General features: G+C 35.1%; 2 protein-coding genes across 2 annotated transcripts in view; one reads left to right on the top strand and one right to left on the bottom strand.

Moving 5' to 3' along the window:
* Positions 1 to 7,089, bottom strand: part of LOC144359182 (MAM and LDL-receptor class A domain-containing protein 1-like) — a 62,716-nt gene extending 55,627 nt beyond the window's left edge. The window contains exons 1-10 of the mRNA XM_085501871.1: positions 7,075 to 7,089; positions 6,346 to 6,385; positions 5,022 to 5,162; positions 4,450 to 4,567; positions 3,507 to 3,802; positions 2,779 to 2,913; positions 2,108 to 2,455; positions 1,530 to 1,679; positions 889 to 1,148; positions 64 to 148 (exon numbers count right to left, since the gene is read on the bottom strand). Coding sequence (XP_085357997.1) covers positions 64 to 148; positions 889 to 1,148; positions 1,530 to 1,679; positions 2,108 to 2,455; positions 2,779 to 2,913; positions 3,507 to 3,802; positions 4,450 to 4,567; positions 5,022 to 5,162; positions 6,346 to 6,385; positions 7,075 to 7,089 — 1,588 coding nt within the window. The remainder of the gene's footprint in view (positions 1 to 63; positions 149 to 888; positions 1,149 to 1,529; positions 1,680 to 2,107; positions 2,456 to 2,778; positions 2,914 to 3,506; positions 3,803 to 4,449; positions 4,568 to 5,021; positions 5,163 to 6,345; positions 6,386 to 7,074) is intronic.
* Positions 7,090 to 13,269: 6,180 nt separating this feature from the next.
* The window catches only part of LOC100372184 (MAM and LDL-receptor class A domain-containing protein 1-like), a 41,939-nt gene continuing 33,524 nt past the window's right edge, over positions 13,270 to 21,684 (top strand). The window contains 7 exon segments of the mRNA XM_085501870.1: positions 13,270 to 13,315; positions 15,779 to 15,919; positions 16,130 to 16,247; positions 16,788 to 17,029; positions 17,765 to 17,884; positions 17,995 to 18,342; positions 19,143 to 19,292. Of these exon segments, the coding sequence (XP_085357996.1) occupies positions 13,270 to 13,315; positions 15,779 to 15,919; positions 16,130 to 16,247; positions 16,788 to 17,029; positions 17,765 to 17,884; positions 17,995 to 18,342; positions 19,143 to 19,292 (1,165 nt within the window).

The raw sequence follows: 21,684 nt of genomic DNA, 5'->3' as shown, positions 1-21,684 counted from the left end.
ACATTGTGAAACACCAATAGCATTAATTCACAGTCCTTCTATGATTTAAGTGTTGTGCCATACCTCGACAGACTCCATTTGTGATTGATATATCATCCAAACATATATCACCAACTGTACTACTACCTCTTGTAGAATTGAAGATTAACTAGTAAAGAAACAAACAAAAACAAAACAAGTCATGTCATGACTTTATAAATCTCACTGTACTTATCATGAATTATAAATATATTTAAGCAAAATAAAATACTAGCCATGAATGAAATGGTGTAATATATTAAGAATGACAATGATGCTAGGGAGTCTGTAGTTTGTTGTATGTAATATATTAAGAATGACAATGATGCTGGGGAGTCTGTAGTTTGTTGTATGTAATATATTAAGAAAGACAATGATGCTGGGGAGTCTGTAGTTTGTGGTAGTATGGGGCAGTCTGAAATAAAGTTTGAATGTTGCCACACGTGTTGTGCAGGTGTCTGTCTTTATATTGGCCCACAAACATTACAAATGGATGTGCATAAGTATTCCCAAGTACTGTAAAATGACTAATTTTCACTGGGTTTAAATTTCACTGATTTACCATTTCAGGCATATTCAGTGGGTTTTAATTTCACGGTTTTATCATTTAAATAATGTGTTCTATGCTAAATTTTACATATTCACTAGGTTTTAATCACAGTCACTCTACTAGGAGAGTGACTGTGTTTTAATTTAGCGCATTTTCCAGTCAGCGAAATAAGCGAATTAAAACTCAGTGAATAATTAACCCTATTTACAGTATGCTTTGCTGTAGGTACACATTGTATACACACACTTGAGTAATACGGTCATGTCATTAGAGTACTGATTTTGTAATGGTAAAATGTAATTAATAAATTATGCATAAACCTGGTAGTTTTGTGGCTGATAAAATTCAACTTGAGCGTAGACCCAATCTTCACCTTGGTTACCACTCATTGTCCATAAATCAATGACGTCACCATCATGATATAATTGTTGTAATGTAAGTTTACCAATGTTTTGCCCATACATATGATACCAAAATCCAATACAACGACTGTCTATTATATTGATTTGATAGGGTTCACTAAACAAGGCAGCAGTTGCACCGATTTCGATGTTTGACGCTTCAAAGTAAAGGTAAGTTCCTACAAAACGAATCAAAACACAGCCCCTGTGCGTTAATATCAAGTTTAGGAATTTAATTGTTACATAACATACAAGTTTCAAGGCGTTGTTCAGTTAATGCAAAAAATTGAAAAAATGTCTGATTCACTAATATATTAAAAAGGAAAAATTCATAAACTTAAAGATGTCACCATGAAATGAACAAATCTGATAGAGGTCCATCCCAGGTACATGTACCTACAACTGTACATATCAGGTTTTAAATCAATTGAGTTGGTAGCTTTAGAAAAAAAAAAAACATTGTTGTTAGTGGGATAGACAGACAATGAGAATCATATGGGTGTTGTATGTGTTAGCTACAGTCGGAGTTTGTTGATCAACAAAACTAAGATTTAACCAACCTTCTGGGCTACCCAAGGTATGATCGTTCTGTGGCCCAGTGTTTCCAGTAGCAGTGCTTCCTTGAATATCAACCCAATCAATATCATCAGTGTATACATTCTGCCAAGAACACATGCCATGCTCAAAATCACAAGAGCCGGGTAAATCACCTGGTGAAATAACATTTTTTTTAACATGAATGGTCAGCACATGTCAGAAACATGGCTTCAGAACTACATTCATTTGAAGCCAATCTGTAAACGAAATAGCATGAATCAAGGTCACATAATGTACATACCAAGTTTGAATGACAGTCATGTTTAAATACAACTAAGATCGTGTTCCGAAATAGCAGAAATACAAGTTTTATGAATTTTTAGCCGTAAAATGTTGGAGCATGAAACAAATACATGTGCATATGTATGTTACGATATGTGTGTGAAGTTTTAAGGTAATCATCAAGGCATGTCAGAGAAACTCGTTGATGGGACGGACACACAGAGGTGAAACTATACAACATGGCCTTAACCTAAAGTCCGGCACTGATACATTCAATATATTTTAATTCAATTATAAAGTGAAAACACATTGACCTTACCGACAGAAGAGCAGCTACCATCAAATATAAAATAGTCATCTATACCAATGTAACCAGTATTACCACTGTGACGTTCCATTTCAAATACAATTTCAAAATCACTTGTAGTGTAGATTGTCACCTGTTCTTCATAAAAACCATAGTCCTGTGTAATGCTTCTCATCCACAATGGAGAGCCACGACTACCGCCAAACTGAGCATATACCGTTAACACGCCTAAATTCTGGTCTCCGCTTTTAATATGATGGAACTGAAGACATTTGGTGGATGTTGCAGAAAATGGAGATGTGATGAAACGAGCTACTCGTGATCTATTCTCATCTGTTGCTGTAATCACCAAGAAATGACCTATGAAAGAGACAGAGAGAATTTAAGCACATTTCTTAAGTGATTAATTGGCCTTTAAGGTACAGTCATACCATTTTGTAATACAGCAGAAACAAACTTTGCATTAATGATAAGACAAATGTTTGCAATTAAATAATGTACTGGGTTTCTTCTGGGTGAAGGTTAGTGAAGTTATCAATCACCTCAGAAAATGTGGTCTAGATTACAATGAAAATTGCATATCATAAAATATGTCAACATTCCAACCAAAATAACATTTCCAAACATAATTCTACATATTACTAGTTTGTAGTTAATTGGTATATGTGAATTTGTTTTAATACCTGATGGTGTTCCAAGAGTATGGTCAGGCGGGGATCCTATTGTACCACCTGCCAGTGTGAAATCTAAAGTATCACTCTGGTCCTGTGTTCCACCGCACAAGGAGGTACCATCTTCAAAGTCACAATAATCTGAATCTATCAGAAATACAGTTATAAGAGTTAAAACTGAAGTACTTTGGAAATAAAAAAAAATGATTTGTTCAGAATCGACTTCGTTTGAATGAAAATAAAAACATCTAGATGAAAGGTTTTTGTTTGGAAAGTGTAGCAATATCACTCTTTTGTAAACATAAGTTTTGTCGAAGATTGTTTTAGCATCGAGCTTGGTGCAGATTTGGGATTCTGACAGCATACCAGTCAGCCAATCCGCTATAGTTAGTTTTGCCAAATCAGCTATCGTTTCCTTTATCCAATCACCCATCGTAATTATCTACCTATCATAGCTATGTAATCTGAAACTTTTCCCGCCTGAACTTGACGGCTATTTAAGTGCCACCCGGACATATCCCAGTCAGTTCCCTGTTCCAAGTTTGCTGTATCATGTCAATGTTATATGTATGTAGTGTGTAATAAACCTGTTGTCATCGCCTCCTTATTTCAAGAACCAACTTTCTATACAAGTTTGCAGTTGTGGCATGCCATTTATACCTCATAAATATTGCTAAACAGATGCTTACTCACTGATAGATGTACCTACTTTAATATGTACAATATGACATTTGACATACCCATGCAAGGTGCTAGAAATGGTCTAATGAATAGAAAGTACTGAAGATGACTACCTTGCACACATCGTCCATTCCCCAGTGAGATATCATCCAATGAAATATCCCCCTGTACAATCCCCTGTAGTGCTTCAAATATTACACTCTTTGTGCCAGTAATGGACCCAGCCAATGTAATCTGTGCCTTCTTCCATTCATTGCCTTGTGTGCCCCGTCTTGTCCACAACACTTCACCTAAATCATTGGTGACACCCAAGTACACATTCAGTCTTTCTATGTGGGCACCATGCATGTGGTACCTATAATGTAATGAATGCAATAGAAAGTATGGCACAATTTGAATAAACAACAAATTGAATTTGATTTCATTAATCTCTACAATAAAATAAGTGAACGAAATCTGTGACAATTTTGTTTTTGCAATCATTGTTAATAATGAATTTAGTCTTGACGTATTCTCGGGGTGGAACTGTCACAAAACGTTCCACATTGCTAAGACATGCACCACTCTACCACATATTTCCATGGGCTTTCTGCAAGCTGATGTGGTACGTCGGTAGAAGAGCCGGTGAATATAGCTAATGTCGAGAAAACAGTCAATCACAAAAAAAAGAAAGTTTATATATGTTGCACATGTAGGGTTAATCTTGATACACTGTTTAGGAAAAAACTAGCCCAAATTACAGTTTTTTGATAGTTTTTGACTGTTATTTTCACCAGTTGTGGTGAAAATGCCCAGATATTCGCTCATGTGAATATTTTAAATTGCTTGCCAATTTAATTTTGCCAGTATTAAATTCACGAGTCGAGAAAAATGACAAAATGCTGTGGTGAGTTTCTAGCCTTAGAGTTACAATGATTTTTTTTCAAATTGTCTAATTCCTGGTAAAACAACTTTGTTTTACAGTACTGAAGTATAAAAACATTTAAATGGAAGTGTACTCACCAGAAAGTTAAACATTGGTGTTCACCTGCATTGAAATTCACATCAGGACTGACCAATCTAGCTTTCTCCCCTCTCACACTGTCTTGATTATTATCAATGAAAACAAACCAACCATTTTCTGGGCAGAATTTAAGCATATAATTAATTTTAATAAAAATAAATACTTGAAGGGTATACCATGTATACTGCATATGCAAAATACAGTTTTTAAAACACAAAACTTGAACATGCCTTTTAACAAAGAAATAACTTCATCAAAGCATAACAAAATTTAATCTCAATCTTGCATCTTTGGTTCTTATAGTAAGAAACAGAACATTTTTCCATGAACCCATTTTATTTCTCAGTATTTGGTGCTAATTTCTAGAGTTCAAATTTGCCAAACTCTAAAAATGAAACGAATTATTTGACAAATTATAACTGGTCAAAAAAGAGAGCAGTGATTCAAATCATTGCTTTTTTTTTGTTTCCAGTACCTTTATTTTTTTGCATAAAGGGTTTTATCTGTTTGAAAACTTCTTTGACAATAGAATAATGGGGGGGGGGGGGGGTAATTTTGGCCATACATGTACCTCCAATAGTATGATCTCCACTTGGTCCAGTATGTGGTGTACCAGTCTGACCTTGTTGTTTAAACCAGTTGAAATCATCATCGATGGCATTAATCCATCCACACAGATCAACTTCAAATGTACAGTTCTGCCCTATAGCACCTAAAATGAAGAGTATATCAACAAAATAATGACTAAATAATTCGATAACACATCTAGATATGATTTACATACTTCTTCAAAATTTATGTACGTGATACCAGTACTAATTGAATGCTGTGAAGACAATAGGCTGAATTGTTGAATTCAAATGAATAGAGTTGTGAAGTACACATTGTTCATAAAAAACGTGGCTTCCCACTGCAACCAATTTTTACCAATTTATATCACCGTAGTTGTCCAAGTATAAACCCCTGCTCGAGTAAAAGCTCCCCTCCAAATTTACAGCATTTTACAACAAGTCATTTATCGGATTATAACACCCATCACCCTCAAACCCAACCCAACCCCCTCCCCGTCTGGCACAATTATATAGTATTTCAATAACCGTAGTTCCCTTTTTGAAGAATGTGGTTATATACCGATAACCCGGTATGACCCAATTTTGTGCCTTTTAAGAACACCAAACAATCAAAGAAAGTTTAGAAAGAACTCCAGTGCTCAGAGTATTAAACATATTAAAAATGAATTCAAAATTTAAGGTTAGCCTTTCAAACAAGAAGCTTGGGAACAAATATTTGGGTGTTATTTGAGATATGCATCGGGGAAATCAATGTGATCCACATTATTGATGTTTATAATTATACTTAGAGAAAATACATTTGATTTTACATCTGTAGTGTTCAGTCTACTAGTAATTTATTCCAGAGCATCTCTATCACAATTTATGATTTTTTGAAATTTCAGAAATTGGCTAATGATAATTAGATAATCAATGTGCATATTTTTTAACATTAAACTAATCACGTCCGTGAAGTGATGATTATGCATATTATGCAAAATAGACAATAATTATGTTCATTTGTTACCAAAACTAATCAGGTCTTTAGCATTGCTCACTGCCACTTATATATCAAGTTTATTACATGTCATTTGTGCTCATCATATTAAAGAGGAGGGGTTGTCGCAAGCGTGTTCTTGAAACTTGAGTCCCAAGTGGCAAATACAACAGATTGCTTATTTACATCAAATTCGAACACGTGTTGCGTGACGACCCCTCCGGTTTAAGACATAGCAAAGAAAAACATATGTTATGTCTATGTTATTGCACTTGCTAAAATTGTTTTAAGTATGTTTGAGAAAATGCAAGTCTGAGGATGGGAATGAGGCACTCAAATTACATTACCATACATCTCATGAATATGAATGCTTGTTGCCATGGTGACCTACAATAAATATTTACATGGGGCTTACAATGTCAACATAATTTGAGATTCTGGGATAGGGAAAACAGCAATTGCAACTCTTTGTAATTGTATTGTTTGTTCCGAACTAAAGTGGTTAATAGACCCTGAATAATATGGTGAAGGCAGTGTCCTCAAATTTGCAGTTTTAATAAACATCAGTTCAAAATAATGCGTTGAATACAATTTAACGTTTGTCATGCCTCTAATTTGAATTAACATGAGAGGGGGTGTCAAACAATGGTGATCGATCAAACTTAATACGAATGAAAATGGTACACAAATCTTGGAAATATAGTAGTAAATCCAAAAAGGCAGATGGCTGTCAATCGGCCATCATCCTTGATCCGATTTTGAATTATAAGTCCCCGTTCGAACTAAAATGCAGAAAAGTTAGAAAAGTGGGTAATTATTATGCAAATTAAGTCATTGTTATGCATAGATTTCAACCCAAAATTTTGAGATATGATGAAATGTTTTCAAAACATGCATTTTTCATTATTTTTTCGAGGTCGTCTTGTGGAAAACTTAGCTAACCGCTGTTTAACATTGTACAGCAGGCACAAGCGCTCGTTGTGAAGTTATAAATGCTGTAAAGTTATAAAATGTAATATGTATATTGTGCGTGTACGTGAACTTTATAACAACATTGAACATCCTAAACTTCTTACCTTTTCGGCTGCCATGTTGAAAGTGTCATGTGCTGGTCACGTGAGCAAACACATTAACAAGAGGGGCGCCGCTAATCCTAAGTGCTAGGTCATTTTGAAATTCCAAAGAACAATAATTCAACGAATTGCCTCGCTTGTAGAGATGGATTTCTGAACGGCGATACGAATCTGTGCGAGCGGATGATAATGCTGATAAATAACAAAACTTTTTTTATTGATATGATCGGTTTAATCACCGATGACAGATAGCGTAGTGGTTGTTGCTTCAGAACTGGTGTCCTAATCACAAATCCTAACTGGGATTGAATGCCAAATAAGGGTTGACCTGTACAATTTTTCATTTCAATTTTTCAACTTCATTGATGTACATAATCAAAAAAGAAATGTAATATTTTCTTTACGGTGTCAATAAAGCACTATTCTATTCTATTCTGTTCTGTACCCCAGCCCATACCGTGGGTGAATGTGTGACAAACTCAACGGGGAGCTCAACGACTCTGGCCGATATTCATTCACTAAAGGGAGCCTCCCTGGTAAAACTCCACAAGTACCTATGTTTGGCTGCGACTGGTGTACACCAGGGACTCCTATAACCGGGAAGACTGTCATGGGAAAAAGTTCACACAGTCATGTCACGTAGTCCCAGACGTCGAATAAAGCGCTGCCTTCGCACTAGGATTAGCTATGTACATACAACATGGTTTCAAGTTTATAGAAGGGATTCTATATTTTGACAAATTATTGTCGACTGTCATACATATTAAAGTTGTACCTAGCCGCCCCCCTCCGGACCAGTTTTCACATTATTTTGTTTCTTTTTTATTTTTAATATTGTTTATTTACCAAAATATCACTTAATATTAGATACAATAATCGTATCAACATTTTTCTCCGAGCTATGAGTCTTCTTGAGAAAGATAACAGTATGTTGAACGAATATCTTGTTTAGTTGCGAATGACTAATTGCGAATATTCTGTTGTTGTTGTTGTTGTTGTTGTTGTTGTTGTTAAATCCTTAATTCGTCGTATATTTATCGGCAAGGATAGTTTATACAGGTTATATATAACCTGTTGACAAAAATGTATCATTCTATTTTCAACGACCACAATAACGAATTTCATTTTATTTTACTTTTTTGGTGATAACTTTACTTGTTGTGTCTTTGCATCATTCATTTTCATTATTATAATTATATACACGATTAATACGCGTATTAAAAATTCCAACTAAATCGCATCAGTATTTCTCAAGTTATAAATATTTTTTCGCATGTTGTGGTGTCATATTGACCCATAATTCCGTGCTGGAAAATCAAAATGGTGAAAATCAAAAATGTATACTAATATTTATAGAAAAGAAATAAATTGTATCCCCTGCATTTGTGGAGTAATTTTATCTGGGAGTATCATGATGTTATTCTGAGTCCCGTTTAAAGTTGACCGGATAATATTGGTCGACACACAAAGTCGAAGTTTAGGCAGCCCAACTGTTTTCAGGACAGGTCCTTGAATTAATTATTTATGTATTTTATCATACATTAGAACCGCGAAGTTTTTTCTCATCTATACACTCACACAGAATGATTTAAAAAAAAACACTGGACACTAAATGATCCCCATTATCTTTTACAAACATGAAGCAAAGAAAACTTTTAAAATTTAAATCTAAATTTGATATAATTTTATAATTATTTAATAACACATCTATATAAGACAAAGTAAATGCCGCGGTGGCATCCATTCACTAAATCAAACAAAGATGGAACAGCAAATGGGCATTGTAACACTAAACGTTATTATGTTCTGAAACCAATCGGTTGTCAAGGGCGAATATCCACGTCACTGTGGATACTGTGCGGTGTCACAATGAATATGGATGCTTGTATCGATTAGTGACGCTCGTCGATTATTGACATTGCATTGAATCTTCTGAAACTTACCGAGAAATGCAGAACAAAGTAGAACCACTGTAATTCCAATCCAGTTCCACATAATGGTTCCCGTATAGAAATGTGGTCGGAAAATGAACTACAACAGTTCCATGTAGTGTGTGTATATGAACTTCGTACTAGGTATATATCTTTCAAGAAGAAGACCGAATTACCGAATGAGACTGTTCAAGATAAACCACCGATCACAAGGAGAACGATTTTATTACCGTTATTTTACAGCAGATGACAAAATACATTGGTCAAAGTCATGTGTAAATACAGACGTCACACTTGAACTCATTTTTGAACACACTTGAACTTACACAGCAATATAATTCATAACACTCAATATATAGATTTGATTGAATTTCAATATAAAATAATAGTAACAGGTTTAGTATAATAGGTGCTTGAACTGCGTCGTGGCTGGCTTTTTCACGTTTTTTAGTGGCAGGTATATAGGGCCTGGATTTTTAAACTACAAAATTTCCCGAAAACTGATATGTATAAAATGTTTTTGTTTTTTTTAGTTTATTTTACAAAGAAACGAACCCAATAAAATTCAAAACTGGATTCGCTGGCTTTGCATTTTCAACTCTTTAAACTAAATATCACACCTACACAATGAATACCTGAACACTACATCAATCGATCATAACTACAAATTTTATTAGATTATAATTAAGGTAGAGATGCAGGTTCGTGGGCACTTGGGAGTGAAATTTTATTTTTTGCTTTTTATTATCCAAACAGTCTTGACTATAGACTGGTAATATTTTGTAGAATTGTGAATAGTGGAACATACTCAAAAAACGATTTTAAAATATAGATAACAAGTGCAAACAGTCTCTCTTTTGAATGCTTAGCAAGATTTAGCAAGGCTGTACATAAATAATAAAAAAGAAACATTGTGAAAAAAAGAAATGACGGGATCTCCATATTATGCACTATATTTAACTTTTAACAATACGATAATACATTTCAATTTGGAAATGTTACAACCATTTTAATTTTGAGCATTAGCAAACTTCTTACTGGGTGAATTGTTATGCAAATTAGCAATTATCTCAGCTTCTTTTTAGTGCACATCCCAGAACTTTAAAAAAATAGCTCCTAGCCGCTTTGACCTTTTGTTTTGAAATTTTCACAAATGATTGACAATGTGTTTATCTTCAAAACGCCGTCGGGCATTGTTTTTGGTTGAACAGTGTTACAACAATCGTACAGACAACTAGCCTGGGTGTAGTAGTGAAATTTGAGCTGCTGCCCTGCAAAATTGGCAACTGGTAGACAGTTTTCAAAACGGCACTTTCTTCATAACAGATGTACCCATAAACCAATTTTGTCAGGAAACAGAAGCATGGTTTAGAAGCTAATTTGTTTTAAATCACTTTTGACCAAAAAAGCATATTTTTGTGCATATTTCAAACTACAGTGTCCATGGATAAAAATACTAACAAAATTTTTAAATTCATCATGATACAATAAGCTTTCCGAAAATATATAGTTTTGTGGACAAGGGAGGTCATCTTGGTTTCCTAATTAACTAATTAAAATACCTGTCAGGTAAACTGCATCTCTACCTTAAGACATTCCATTGGGCAATGACCCGTATCCACCTATTCTCAAACTCTTAGTGACCTTGTACTATTTCTCTGGACACCGCCCCTAAACTAAGACTCCTTCTTCGAAGTGTTCGATACGCCCAGATCCTCCCCTCAAAGTCAACACAAATTAAAAGTACTTCTCGCGGTCTAGATAACTCACCTTTGTTTGTAGCGATCAAATATTATAAAAACACATTTAATGCTACCCAAACCACAAAATATAAACAAGGCTGTGACTAAGACCGCACTTTTCAATGGGAAATACTGAAAGTGAGGGCCTGATCTTTGACCGGTTCCTCGTTGTTATTACATGTGTTTTAACTCTAGTAAGCTAGTCAGTCCGGTGTATATCATGACATTGTCAGTCGCTTAGTCCTGTAGGTAGAAACGGCTATGTTATCAGTTCTTCAATTTTGAAGAATGTAATCTCACCACGATAGACGGCAGGTGCGCATACCATCGTGTTTCATTTAAAGCGCGGTGGTCGTCGCGCAGCGCGTGTTCGAATTTCATGTAAATAAACAATGTATTTTACACGCGTAGTATACGTCGCCATGAGTCCCATATCGAACAGGACGCGGCACGGCGACTACCGCCCTTTAAATGTAGAGGAATATTGATTGCTAGCGATTTAGTTCGAAACAAAACTTTCACGAAAATCTTTAATATTTTATTGTCAACACATACACAAAACCGACTCAGCATTGTTATTTCGTTGACAATGATATGTCTTTTCTGTAACATTAGTTATAGGACTCGAAGCATGATATTAGCAAAGCATGCGTGACCCGGTAAATATCTACTATACGCAAACTAACAACAGTACAAAATTACCCCCAATATCACTTATCCTTAGGTACACTGGGTATCAGTGTTGAAATGTTTATGATGTTGTAGTTAAAGGGCGGCAGTCGTCGTGTCGCGTCCTGTTCGATATGGGACTCATAGCGACGTATACAACGCGTGTAAAATACATTGTTTATTTACATGAAATTCGAACACGCGCTGCGCGACGACCACCGCGCTTTAAGGTCACACATTAGGATGCCATTAGGAGCGCCAATGTCAGTCCAAATTCAATAAATCTGTAATAATATTATAATAATAAAAATAATTTTTTAAGGTTTGCGACCAAAACCCAACAATTTTCGTTATGTGAATACTTACGAGATTTACAAAGTTTCATATGTGTTAGTTCAATAAAAGAAACAGAGGAAGATATTCAAAACTGGGAAGTTTTATATTTTCGTCTAATGGTTTACTTACAAATAGTGCCGTGTTGACGTGACAGTGCCTCGTCATCTCTCCAACTCCGAGTCAACGTTTTAAGGTAGGCGTGGATCATCGAAAGCGAGTAAAATACAGAATATGTGTTCAATTACATTCGAGATATGCACATTATTCTGGTTCAAGCAAACTTTTGAAATACTCGTAACGTTTTGTTTTTGTTTTTTGCCAATATTAGGTTTTTTGTTAAGTCTTCAAATTGTTACAAAAATACATTACTCATTTTATGTGCAAATCATGCATATAAGACAATTGAGATTGTTTTCGAAGTTACAACATAATCTATATTTTTATATGCTATACTTTCCATATTTGGTAAAATGACATCACCAGTTTGTAATATACAACTATTATTTTTGCATACATGTTTTTTCTTTCTTTTTTTTCACCTCTGTCATTTCAGCCCACTAATTCCCGGACTACGAAAATCACAATTTTTTATATTCAGTAGGAATTTATATTCTGTAGTACGCCCTCAGTCCGACTTGAACACAAACAACAAAAGCACAGTAAACAAGTTACGAAATGGCCACGCCACGCAGAAACACTTAACGTGCCAAGTTAGATTTTGTGATAACAAAAATTGACGCGGGTAAACAGAGGGCATAATTAATGCTGTGTTTGTGGAGTGTTTTTGCGTACAGTTAAAAGGTTAACTACTAGGAGTTCTCTCAGTGAACACACTAGAGGGCCACTATCCAAATTCTTAGGCAGGATCGTAAATTACCGAGAAAGTTTTGTCTGACTTTGTTTTTTTATCTGTATTAGCATCTGTACATTTACCATAAGATTATATTCACCATTTTAAAAAGATTTGCAATCGGGGCGGGGGTTACATCTTCCCACATGGGTGTAGTTGCATTCCAGACTCAGTTTTCGACACAGACATGAAATTATAAACAGTTGTTTAACATATTACTAACACGAACGCAGATAAAAAAAAAAGCAAGTATCATTTATACTTGCAGTAGAGTCAGGAGGTCGATTGCAACAGTTAATATTTACCTGTACTTAGACAGATTTGACACAGTGTCGCCAAGGAATTATTAATCTACATCAGAAAGTGACACAACTATGAATGATATATGAAACATTAACTTTCTAGTGTTAGTACTTACGTCAGTGTGTTGTCATATCCCATTTTTAGTACCCTCCAATACAAATACAGTATAAGATGCCGTAAGGAGATCCGCCCCTCATCCACAGTCACCGTGGTCGCCACCCCACAAAATTTGGACTAACACAAATACAACAACTCTATCCCTTCCACGAGTATATGGAAAGTTGTGATCAAGTCTAGAGAGAACAGAACACCCGTCTTTCTTTATCACGCATGGTTCCTCTCAGTGTGTGACTGATTCGAGATCATTATGTACTCACTACTCTCGATGTTATGGATCACAACGAGCCTTCTCGGTGAGTTATTTCATCTTTCTCGGTAACTACGATGCAACATCCCGTGTTGGTTTCAACGTTTACTGTATCTTACTATTCTTCCACGTACTTGACCCTCTGTGCGCCAAAACCAACTTTTGTCACTTTTCGCAAAATAAAACCCGGAATTTGTTGTTCATCTATTCCAAAATCACCCCCCACACCTCATAGGCTAAATGTTGTATCTAATTGTTTGGTTTGATTTAGTTACGCTTTCCATTATGAAGATGTGCAGTTGATTCGGAGTATCATGTATTGAGATTTGTTGAGATTACCCACTAAATATTGTCAAAACATTACTGCAATAAATTTAATTGGCGTTAAAAAGCACGATTTGATACAAAACTGCTTTGGTAACTGAGCGATATATGCCATAACGTTATATTTGTGATAACATCAGAGGCGTTTCGTGGGTTAAATGACTTAGTATTCAGAACAGTAAAACAGTCGTTACATCAGAGTCTAATCTCATAAATAAATGTGAAAGGTCTTTTAGACCATCAAGACGAAAAGAATAATGTTTGATTTCTGCACAAATCAGTGAGTACAGAACTTCGTAGTACTTTCTTGAGATGCTGCCCTCACCGACACCGTTCAGCATAATTACTCAGTCACCACCAGGAAAACCGTCCCATGTTGCTTTGCAAATACTATAGTAAAATGTCGAAAAGATGCATCGACTTTATACTTAATATTTATTTATTTATTTATTGAAGATATATCAACATGTTTCCACCAATTGCGGCATTTCTAAAAATAATATATGTAAATCAAAAATAGCAAACACATAACAATACTATAGCAAAATATTTCAAGTGTGATATTAATAACGTACATTCAAATTATGTACTTGAACATTCAACTATCTAAATAATTACAGCCTTGAATGCTGTGTAAAACATAATGGGATAACATTAATTGATGTTATCAATTTGTTTTACGGCGTATCAACAGTTTCCGTTTGGGTTCAAAGTAGCGGGTACTTTCTGATCATTTAACACCTGGGCGGGGTAGGGTCGTGGTAACTGACCGAGAAGTATATGAATGTCACGCTTATGGCTATATGTTTTTCGTTGGGAGGTATTTTAGTTGTTTTATTTTCTTAAAATGTTGAGGAAATATTGTCATATTTTTGGTGAATTTTAAAGCGTTGGTGTAAAATAAATGGTACGTAGATTGATTCACAATACAGTTTTAAGGATGCAGTGTGGATGAAACATATAGTTCCAATGTTCTTCCTAGATACTGTGGAATAAATCCTAAATTCAAAATGGTGCATTTGCAGGGCACACAACATTATTCGTCAGAGGAATATTCAAAATTACTAATACGCATGTGCGGTGATTGATATTGTATTGTGCCAAAACAACCAGTGATCTAGTGCGCATGCGTACTAGAGAATTCCATTATGACATTGAATGAATACTCAGATGTATGCAACAAGAAAAGCGTTTTTATTTCATGATAAATCACAGTCTAATGTATTTATCGACACACAATATCACACAGCAATAGGAAAAATTATATTTGCCCGTCCATATTGCATCTTTGAATATCTCTCTGGTATTTATAATTTTAACACTGTTTACACCCCTGCAAAAATCTTGAGTGAATAAATAGTAAAACAAATCACGAAATAGTTTTGACGACCTTCTAAATATTGAATGTATCCAAGTTTGAACACAATCTGGAGAACTCTCGTCGATATATCCCCCAAATCAATACCCAGACTCGTAACCCAATTAACCTTGTATTTATAATAGATGATTTTCCGTACAATTGCGAGATCTCGCGAGATGCATGAAAGACGCGCGTCGAACGTCTGCCGCAAAAATCGAATGATTTGATTAGCTTACATTGACCGGCCGATCTTCGACAGAGGAATATTGCTTCCGAATACCCTTACTTAATCGAAATTGCCTATCATCAAATGTGGACAGCACATTATTAAGCATGGAAATGTCCCCGAAATACTTTCGCGTTTGTCGAATCCTACGCGATGTTTGACGCGACTACGACGCTATGACCTTTGTTTGTCCTGTTTTTACGTTCGATTTCACGCATAACGCGTGATTCTCGCAGTGAACGAAAAATGGTCTATTGTACATTATAATGGAAAAATGAGCAAAAAATTAAAAACATTTACAAACTTTATTTTACAAATCTTTGTAAGAAGGCGTTTACTAACTGAAAAATAAAGCGAATTTTTCAATATCACACTATAAACACAATACACAATGTTTCAATAGAAGAAACTGTAATGAGAACATTACACACTTTTTTTTTAAACACAAACACATGAAACCTATTTGTACTTGAACTTAGTTTATTACTCAGAATTCTTGGAAATATTTGTTTTGAACAAATAATATTAGAATGTTATACTGATTTATAATGCTTATTCTAGTCTAATCTGTTTATAAATCAATGTGTTTATTTTCTAAGGTATTGAAGGCCAGAGTTGTACATTTGAAGATGACAAGTGTGGATGGACTGATGCCAGTGACGATGACTTTGACTGGATTCGACAACAAAGTAACACTGGGACACCACACACTGGACCAAATGGAGACCACACAATTGGAGGTAAAATCGAACCATTACAGTAAAAAAAAATTCAAATTACCTTGGTACTTCTGTTTTTGACAGTGAGTGAGTTCGTTATTGATTTCTCTAAACCAGTGGTCATACTGAATACAGGCGCAGTCTCAACAATTTGTAACAAAACAATGAATCTAATATGATATTTTAATTATATAAATACACTGTAATAATTATTCGCTTATTTTTTGTCAGCAAATGGTTGGTTTGTTTACATTGATAATACATTATCCGGTGAAAGAGGTGAGAAAGCCAGGTTCATCAGTCCTGATGTAGATTTCATGGCTGACCAGCCTAAGTGCCTAATCTTCTGGTGAGTAAATATTTAAGCACAGAGAGGAATCGAAGATAAAGGGCCGTAGTCGTCGCCCGGCGCATGTGCGACACCTGTGTTGATAAACATTGATTTTCCCACAATCAAATGCGCTCTTCTTATATGAAGTTTGGCCTGGGCGGGGCTTGCACTAATTACGGCCGGTGACTCCTTCGATCATACCTTCCAATCACCTAAAAAATACAACAACTAAAACTTGGTAACGTCCCAGTTTTTACTCGTTGATCTGTGCAAAAATAAAAGTCGCCATCTTTGTTATATGAGACCCATTTATCTCGCCCATGCGTGGCGTGACGACTACTCATCCTGAAATTATTTGGACCGACAATGGATATATAATACATCATTTCTATAAAGCACGCCCTCTAGTGACGCAGTTATCGTTGCTAGAGGGCGTGACTTAGGAAGGATGTATACAACTTGTTTATTTTTCAAAGGTAACAGTCAAACTTTCTCAAATAAAATAAATATTTAGAATATTTTCATTCGTGCATATCTATTGCATTCATTACATTATAGGTACCACATGCATGGTGCCCACATAGAAAGACTGAATGTGTACTTGGGTGTCACCAATGATTTAGGTGAAGTGTTGTGGACAAGACGGGGCACACAAGGCAATGAATGGAAGAAGGCTCAGATTACTCTGTCTGTGTTGGTCAATGCCACGGTTAATGTGATATTTGAAGCAATTCATGGCATTGTACAGGGAGATATATCATTGGATGACGTCACGCTTGAAGACGGAGAATGTCTACAAGGTAGGATTCTCTTTTCTACCTCCATGGTAGGATCGACCCTAAAGTTTGGCTAGGGGGCGGGTGAAGAATCTTAGAGAGGGCATTTTTACAATGACGTCATTTTCGCATTCTATTATGGGATATAGGTGTATGAGTGAGAATTAGAGGAACACAATTTCTGTCGTAGCAGTTTCAACATCACAGTTTGGTGTTCGTCGCGCCGCACATGTGCTTTTTTCACACAACCTACAATAGAGGGACTGTTAGACTGGCAAAGTCGGGACTTCCTTTTTGTTTTACAATAAAATATAATGAATTGTCAATTTAGCCTTTTTAGCGTGATCACGAAAACTAGCGTGACCGCGAAAAAAATTCATTTGCGGTCACGTTAGTTTTCGTAATCACGCTAAAAGAACTTAAATTAAAACAATTAATTAATTCCTTTTGTAAAACAAAAAAAAGAAGTCCCGATTTTGCCGATTTTGTTACGGTACTATCATTGGTTACTAGTAATGTGTTCACAATAACGTATACATATTCACTAACGAAATCCAACTTAGAACCATATAAATACTCGTGGGGGACACGAGTAATACTATTACGAGGAGGCTGGACGTATATACATACACTTCGTTTTTTTGTTTATCGAGGTAATCAACTAAGTACGGCTGTCAACTAATTAATATTTGAAATATTCATGTGCGCATACTTGACTGAAATGACTCACCATGCCGTAAATGATTTTTATTCAAGTAGATTTTTGTGACTTTGAAGATGGGTCCTCCTTGTGCGGTGGTACACAGGACCAGAGTGATACTTTAGATTTCACACTGGTAGGTGGTTCTGTACCTGATCACACTCTTGGAACAGTATCAGGTAATACAAACTATTACAACATCATACTACTTTTATATCAATCCAATCGGTTCTCCTAGTTACCTTCCTTCCATATAGTGATTTAAATGATTGTTTGTATATTTTTAAAGGTCATTTCCTCACAATATCAGCGACGGATCAGAATAAACTCAAGACGGCTCGTTTTATCACATCCACATTTAGTTCAGCGTCTGTGCATTGTCTTCAGTTCTACCACATTAAAAGTGGTAACCAGAATATTGGTGTACTGCGTGTGTATGCCCAGATTGGTGGAATCCCTGGTTCTGCCCTCTGGACTAAAAGTGTTGCAGCTGAATATGGATGGTACGAAGAACAGGTGACCATTGATACTACGCAAAATTTTGAAATTATATTTGAAGTGGAACGCAATAATGGCAACACTGGCATTATTGGAATAGACGATTTCTTCATTTTTGATGGTGACTGCTCCTCTGTAGGTAAGTTAAAGAAGCACTGGACATTATCAAAGTGTTTTTATTTCTTTATTTCTTTCTTTATTTCTTTCTTTCTTTATTTATTTCTTTATTTCTTTCTTTCTTTCTTTCTTTCTTTCTTTCTTTCTTTCTTTCTTTCTTTCTTTCTTTCTTTCTTTCTTTCTTTCTTTCTTTCTTTCTTTCTTTCTTTCTTTCTTTCTTTCTTTATTTATTTATTTATTTATTTATTTATTTATTTATTTATTTATTTATTTATTTATTTATTTATTTATTTATTTATTTATTTATTTATTTATTTATTTATTTATTTATTTATTTATTTATTTATTTATTTATTTATTTATTTATTTATTTATTTATTAGGGTTGCAAGCTCTATGACGCGAAATCCTTTTGTTATTGTTGCGTTTATGAGGGTATCGAGTCCTGTGGTGCAAAAACCTTTTGTCATTATTTTTCCGCCTTTTATTTTAACACTCATTTGAGAACTGTTGCACCGATTGCATTCAAATCTGGCATGTTGGTAGAGGTCCATGAGTTGTGATGCATATCTGAAAATCAGGCACAGGTCACAAGACTTGGTAGCAATCTTTGATTGAAATGTTGTTTTGCATCTCATTTGCATAATTTTTAACTAATCCACTATTTCTGAAAGACCAACTGACTTAGTATGTATTTCCAAAATTTTATTTTCATTTATTTATTTATTTATTTATTTATTTATTTATTTATTTATTTATTTATTTATTTATTTATTTATTTATTTATTTATTTATTTATTTATTTATTTATTTATTTATTCAGGTGAACTACCTGGTTCATGTGATTTTGAGCATGGCATCTGTTCTTGGCAGAATGTTTATACAGACGATATTGATTGGGTGGAGAATAAAGGAGGCACTTCAACGGGAGGCACGGGTCCAACCGGTGATCACACTATAGGCACATCCGAAGGTAGACACGATTAATATTTGTAAATTCGGAACTCAGCAATGATAAGAACGTGCATTTTTTTCATTTTTCGCTCACATTTTGGATTCATGGTTGTAAAATATTATTTGTGTCACATACATGTATATACTTACGCAAACCACTGATTTGTCGATTGCAGAACTCTTGCTAACATGACAGCAATTAAATTGAGCTCCCTTTAAAAGTCTTCCACTGCACTAATAACATATTAAACAAGTCATTGAAAATGACACAGTCCCCGTAAAATTGTTGAATGTTCTCTTTGAGCTCGTCATATTAAAGCAAAGGGGTTGTCGCGAGCGTGTCCTTGAAACTTGAGTTCCAAGTGGCTTGTACAACAGATTGTTTATTTACATCAAAACACGTGTTTCATGTAGTAGTAATGATGCCAAAAATAAAAACAGCCGTTATTCGGCCATCTTTGATCTGATTATGAAACACACTGATATGCATGATGCATGTGCCAAATACGAATGAAAATGGTACATAAATTGTGGAAGTAGTAAGGCCAAAAAGTCAGATGGTTGTCAATCGGCCATTCTTGACCAGATTTTGAAACAAATTGTCATGGACATGCATCTTAACATGTTTAAAGTACATGTATGTGCCAAATTTGAATGAAAACTGACAGAGCACGTCCAAGATACTGCATAAAAAAACAAAACAAGATGCCTACCAGTCGACCATCTTTGATCCAATTGCGAAATAAATCGTCATGGACATGTATCCTAACATGTATAATCTATGTACCAAGTTTGAATGAAAACTGACAAAGCATGTCCAAAATACAACATTTTCAAAAAACAAGATGGCTGCCAATCAGCCATTTTGAATCGAATCGCTAAACTGCATGTGCATATGTACCACATAAGGTACTAGGCACATGCAAAGAATGAACGGAATCGGTCCACAGGATTCTGAAATATGACTCTGGACAGACTGACGGACGGACACATGGACAGACGGACAGACTCAGGAACTCACGGACAGTCGGGGACATGTATCCTAACATGTATGATCTATGTACTAAATTTGAATGAAAACTGACAAAGCATGTCCAAATACAACATTTTCAAAAAACAAGATGGCTGCCAGTTGGCTATCTTTGATCCAATTGTGAAATAAATCGTCATGGACATGTATCCTAACATGTATAATCTATGTACATGTACCAAGTTTGAATGAAAACTGACAAAGCATGTCCAAAATACAACATTTTCAAAAAACAAGATGGCTGCCAGTCGTCCATTTTGAATTGAATCGCCAAACCACTGCATGTGCATATGTCCCACATAAAGTACTAAGCACATGCAAAGAATGAACGGAATCGGTCCAAGGGATTCTGAGATATGACTCTGGACGGACGGACGCACGAACGCACAGACGCACAGATGCACGGACGAAGACCGAATTACAAGTCCCCATTTTCGGACTTCGTCCGAACGGGGACTAATAAATGATAAACTAGATGTTTTATATTCTGCTGCTATTGGATTATATATGACAACCCAAAATGTTCTTGTGGCATTGGTCTTACATGACAATATATCTACGTTGCACATTATATATAATGATTGAATTCAGATTCAGGCATGATTGTCGAACTACAGACAATCTTTTCATACTAAAAACCCTGGTAAATAAATATCTCTACAGTGGTAAGTCAGAGTGCGCCAATAAACAAAATAACACAAATATTAAAAAATCAAAAAAATTATATGCCTGCTTTATTGACCTTAGAAAGGCCTTTGACAGTGTCTGGCATGATGGTCTATTCAAAAAATTAATCAAATATGGTATAACTGGAAAAATGTATAAAACTATCAAAAACATGTACAGTAAAGTAAAATATAAAGTTAAATGTAAAGAAGGCTTAACAAAACAATTTCAGTCCAATATTGGTGTTAAACAGGGATGTAATCTTAGTCCAACTCTCTTCAATCTTTTTTTAAATGACCTGCCCACTATTTTCAATCCTAATACCTGTGATCCTCCTTATTTAGAAAACTCGCATGTCAGCTGTCTACTCTATGCCGATGATATTGTGATACTTTCTAAAACTAAACAGGGATTACAGACATGTCTTGATAGTTTGGCATTGTATGCTAAAACGTGGAAGCTCTCTGTCAACACTGACAAAACCAAAATTTTAATTTTCAATAAATCAAACAGACGTTTGAATAATGATACATTTTTTCTTGGAGGTATCGAACTTGATACAGTTAAATCTTATAACTATCTGGGACTAGTCATTAGTGCCAATGGTAGGTTTAAGGATGGCCTAAAAAACCTTAAACGTAAGGCTCAAAAAGCTCTGTTTTCAATGAAAGCAAAGCTTGGCCTAATACAAAACATAAGTATAAAAGTTTCAATT

This window comes from Saccoglossus kowalevskii, chromosome 7 (assembly GCF_978046115.1).
Source record: "Saccoglossus kowalevskii chromosome 7, keSacKowa6.1, whole genome shotgun sequence".
Lineage (NCBI taxonomy): Eukaryota > Metazoa > Hemichordata > Enteropneusta > Harrimaniidae > Saccoglossus > Saccoglossus kowalevskii.
Note: the sequence above shows the minus strand (reverse complement) of the source record. Positions and strands in the feature narration are given on the sequence as shown.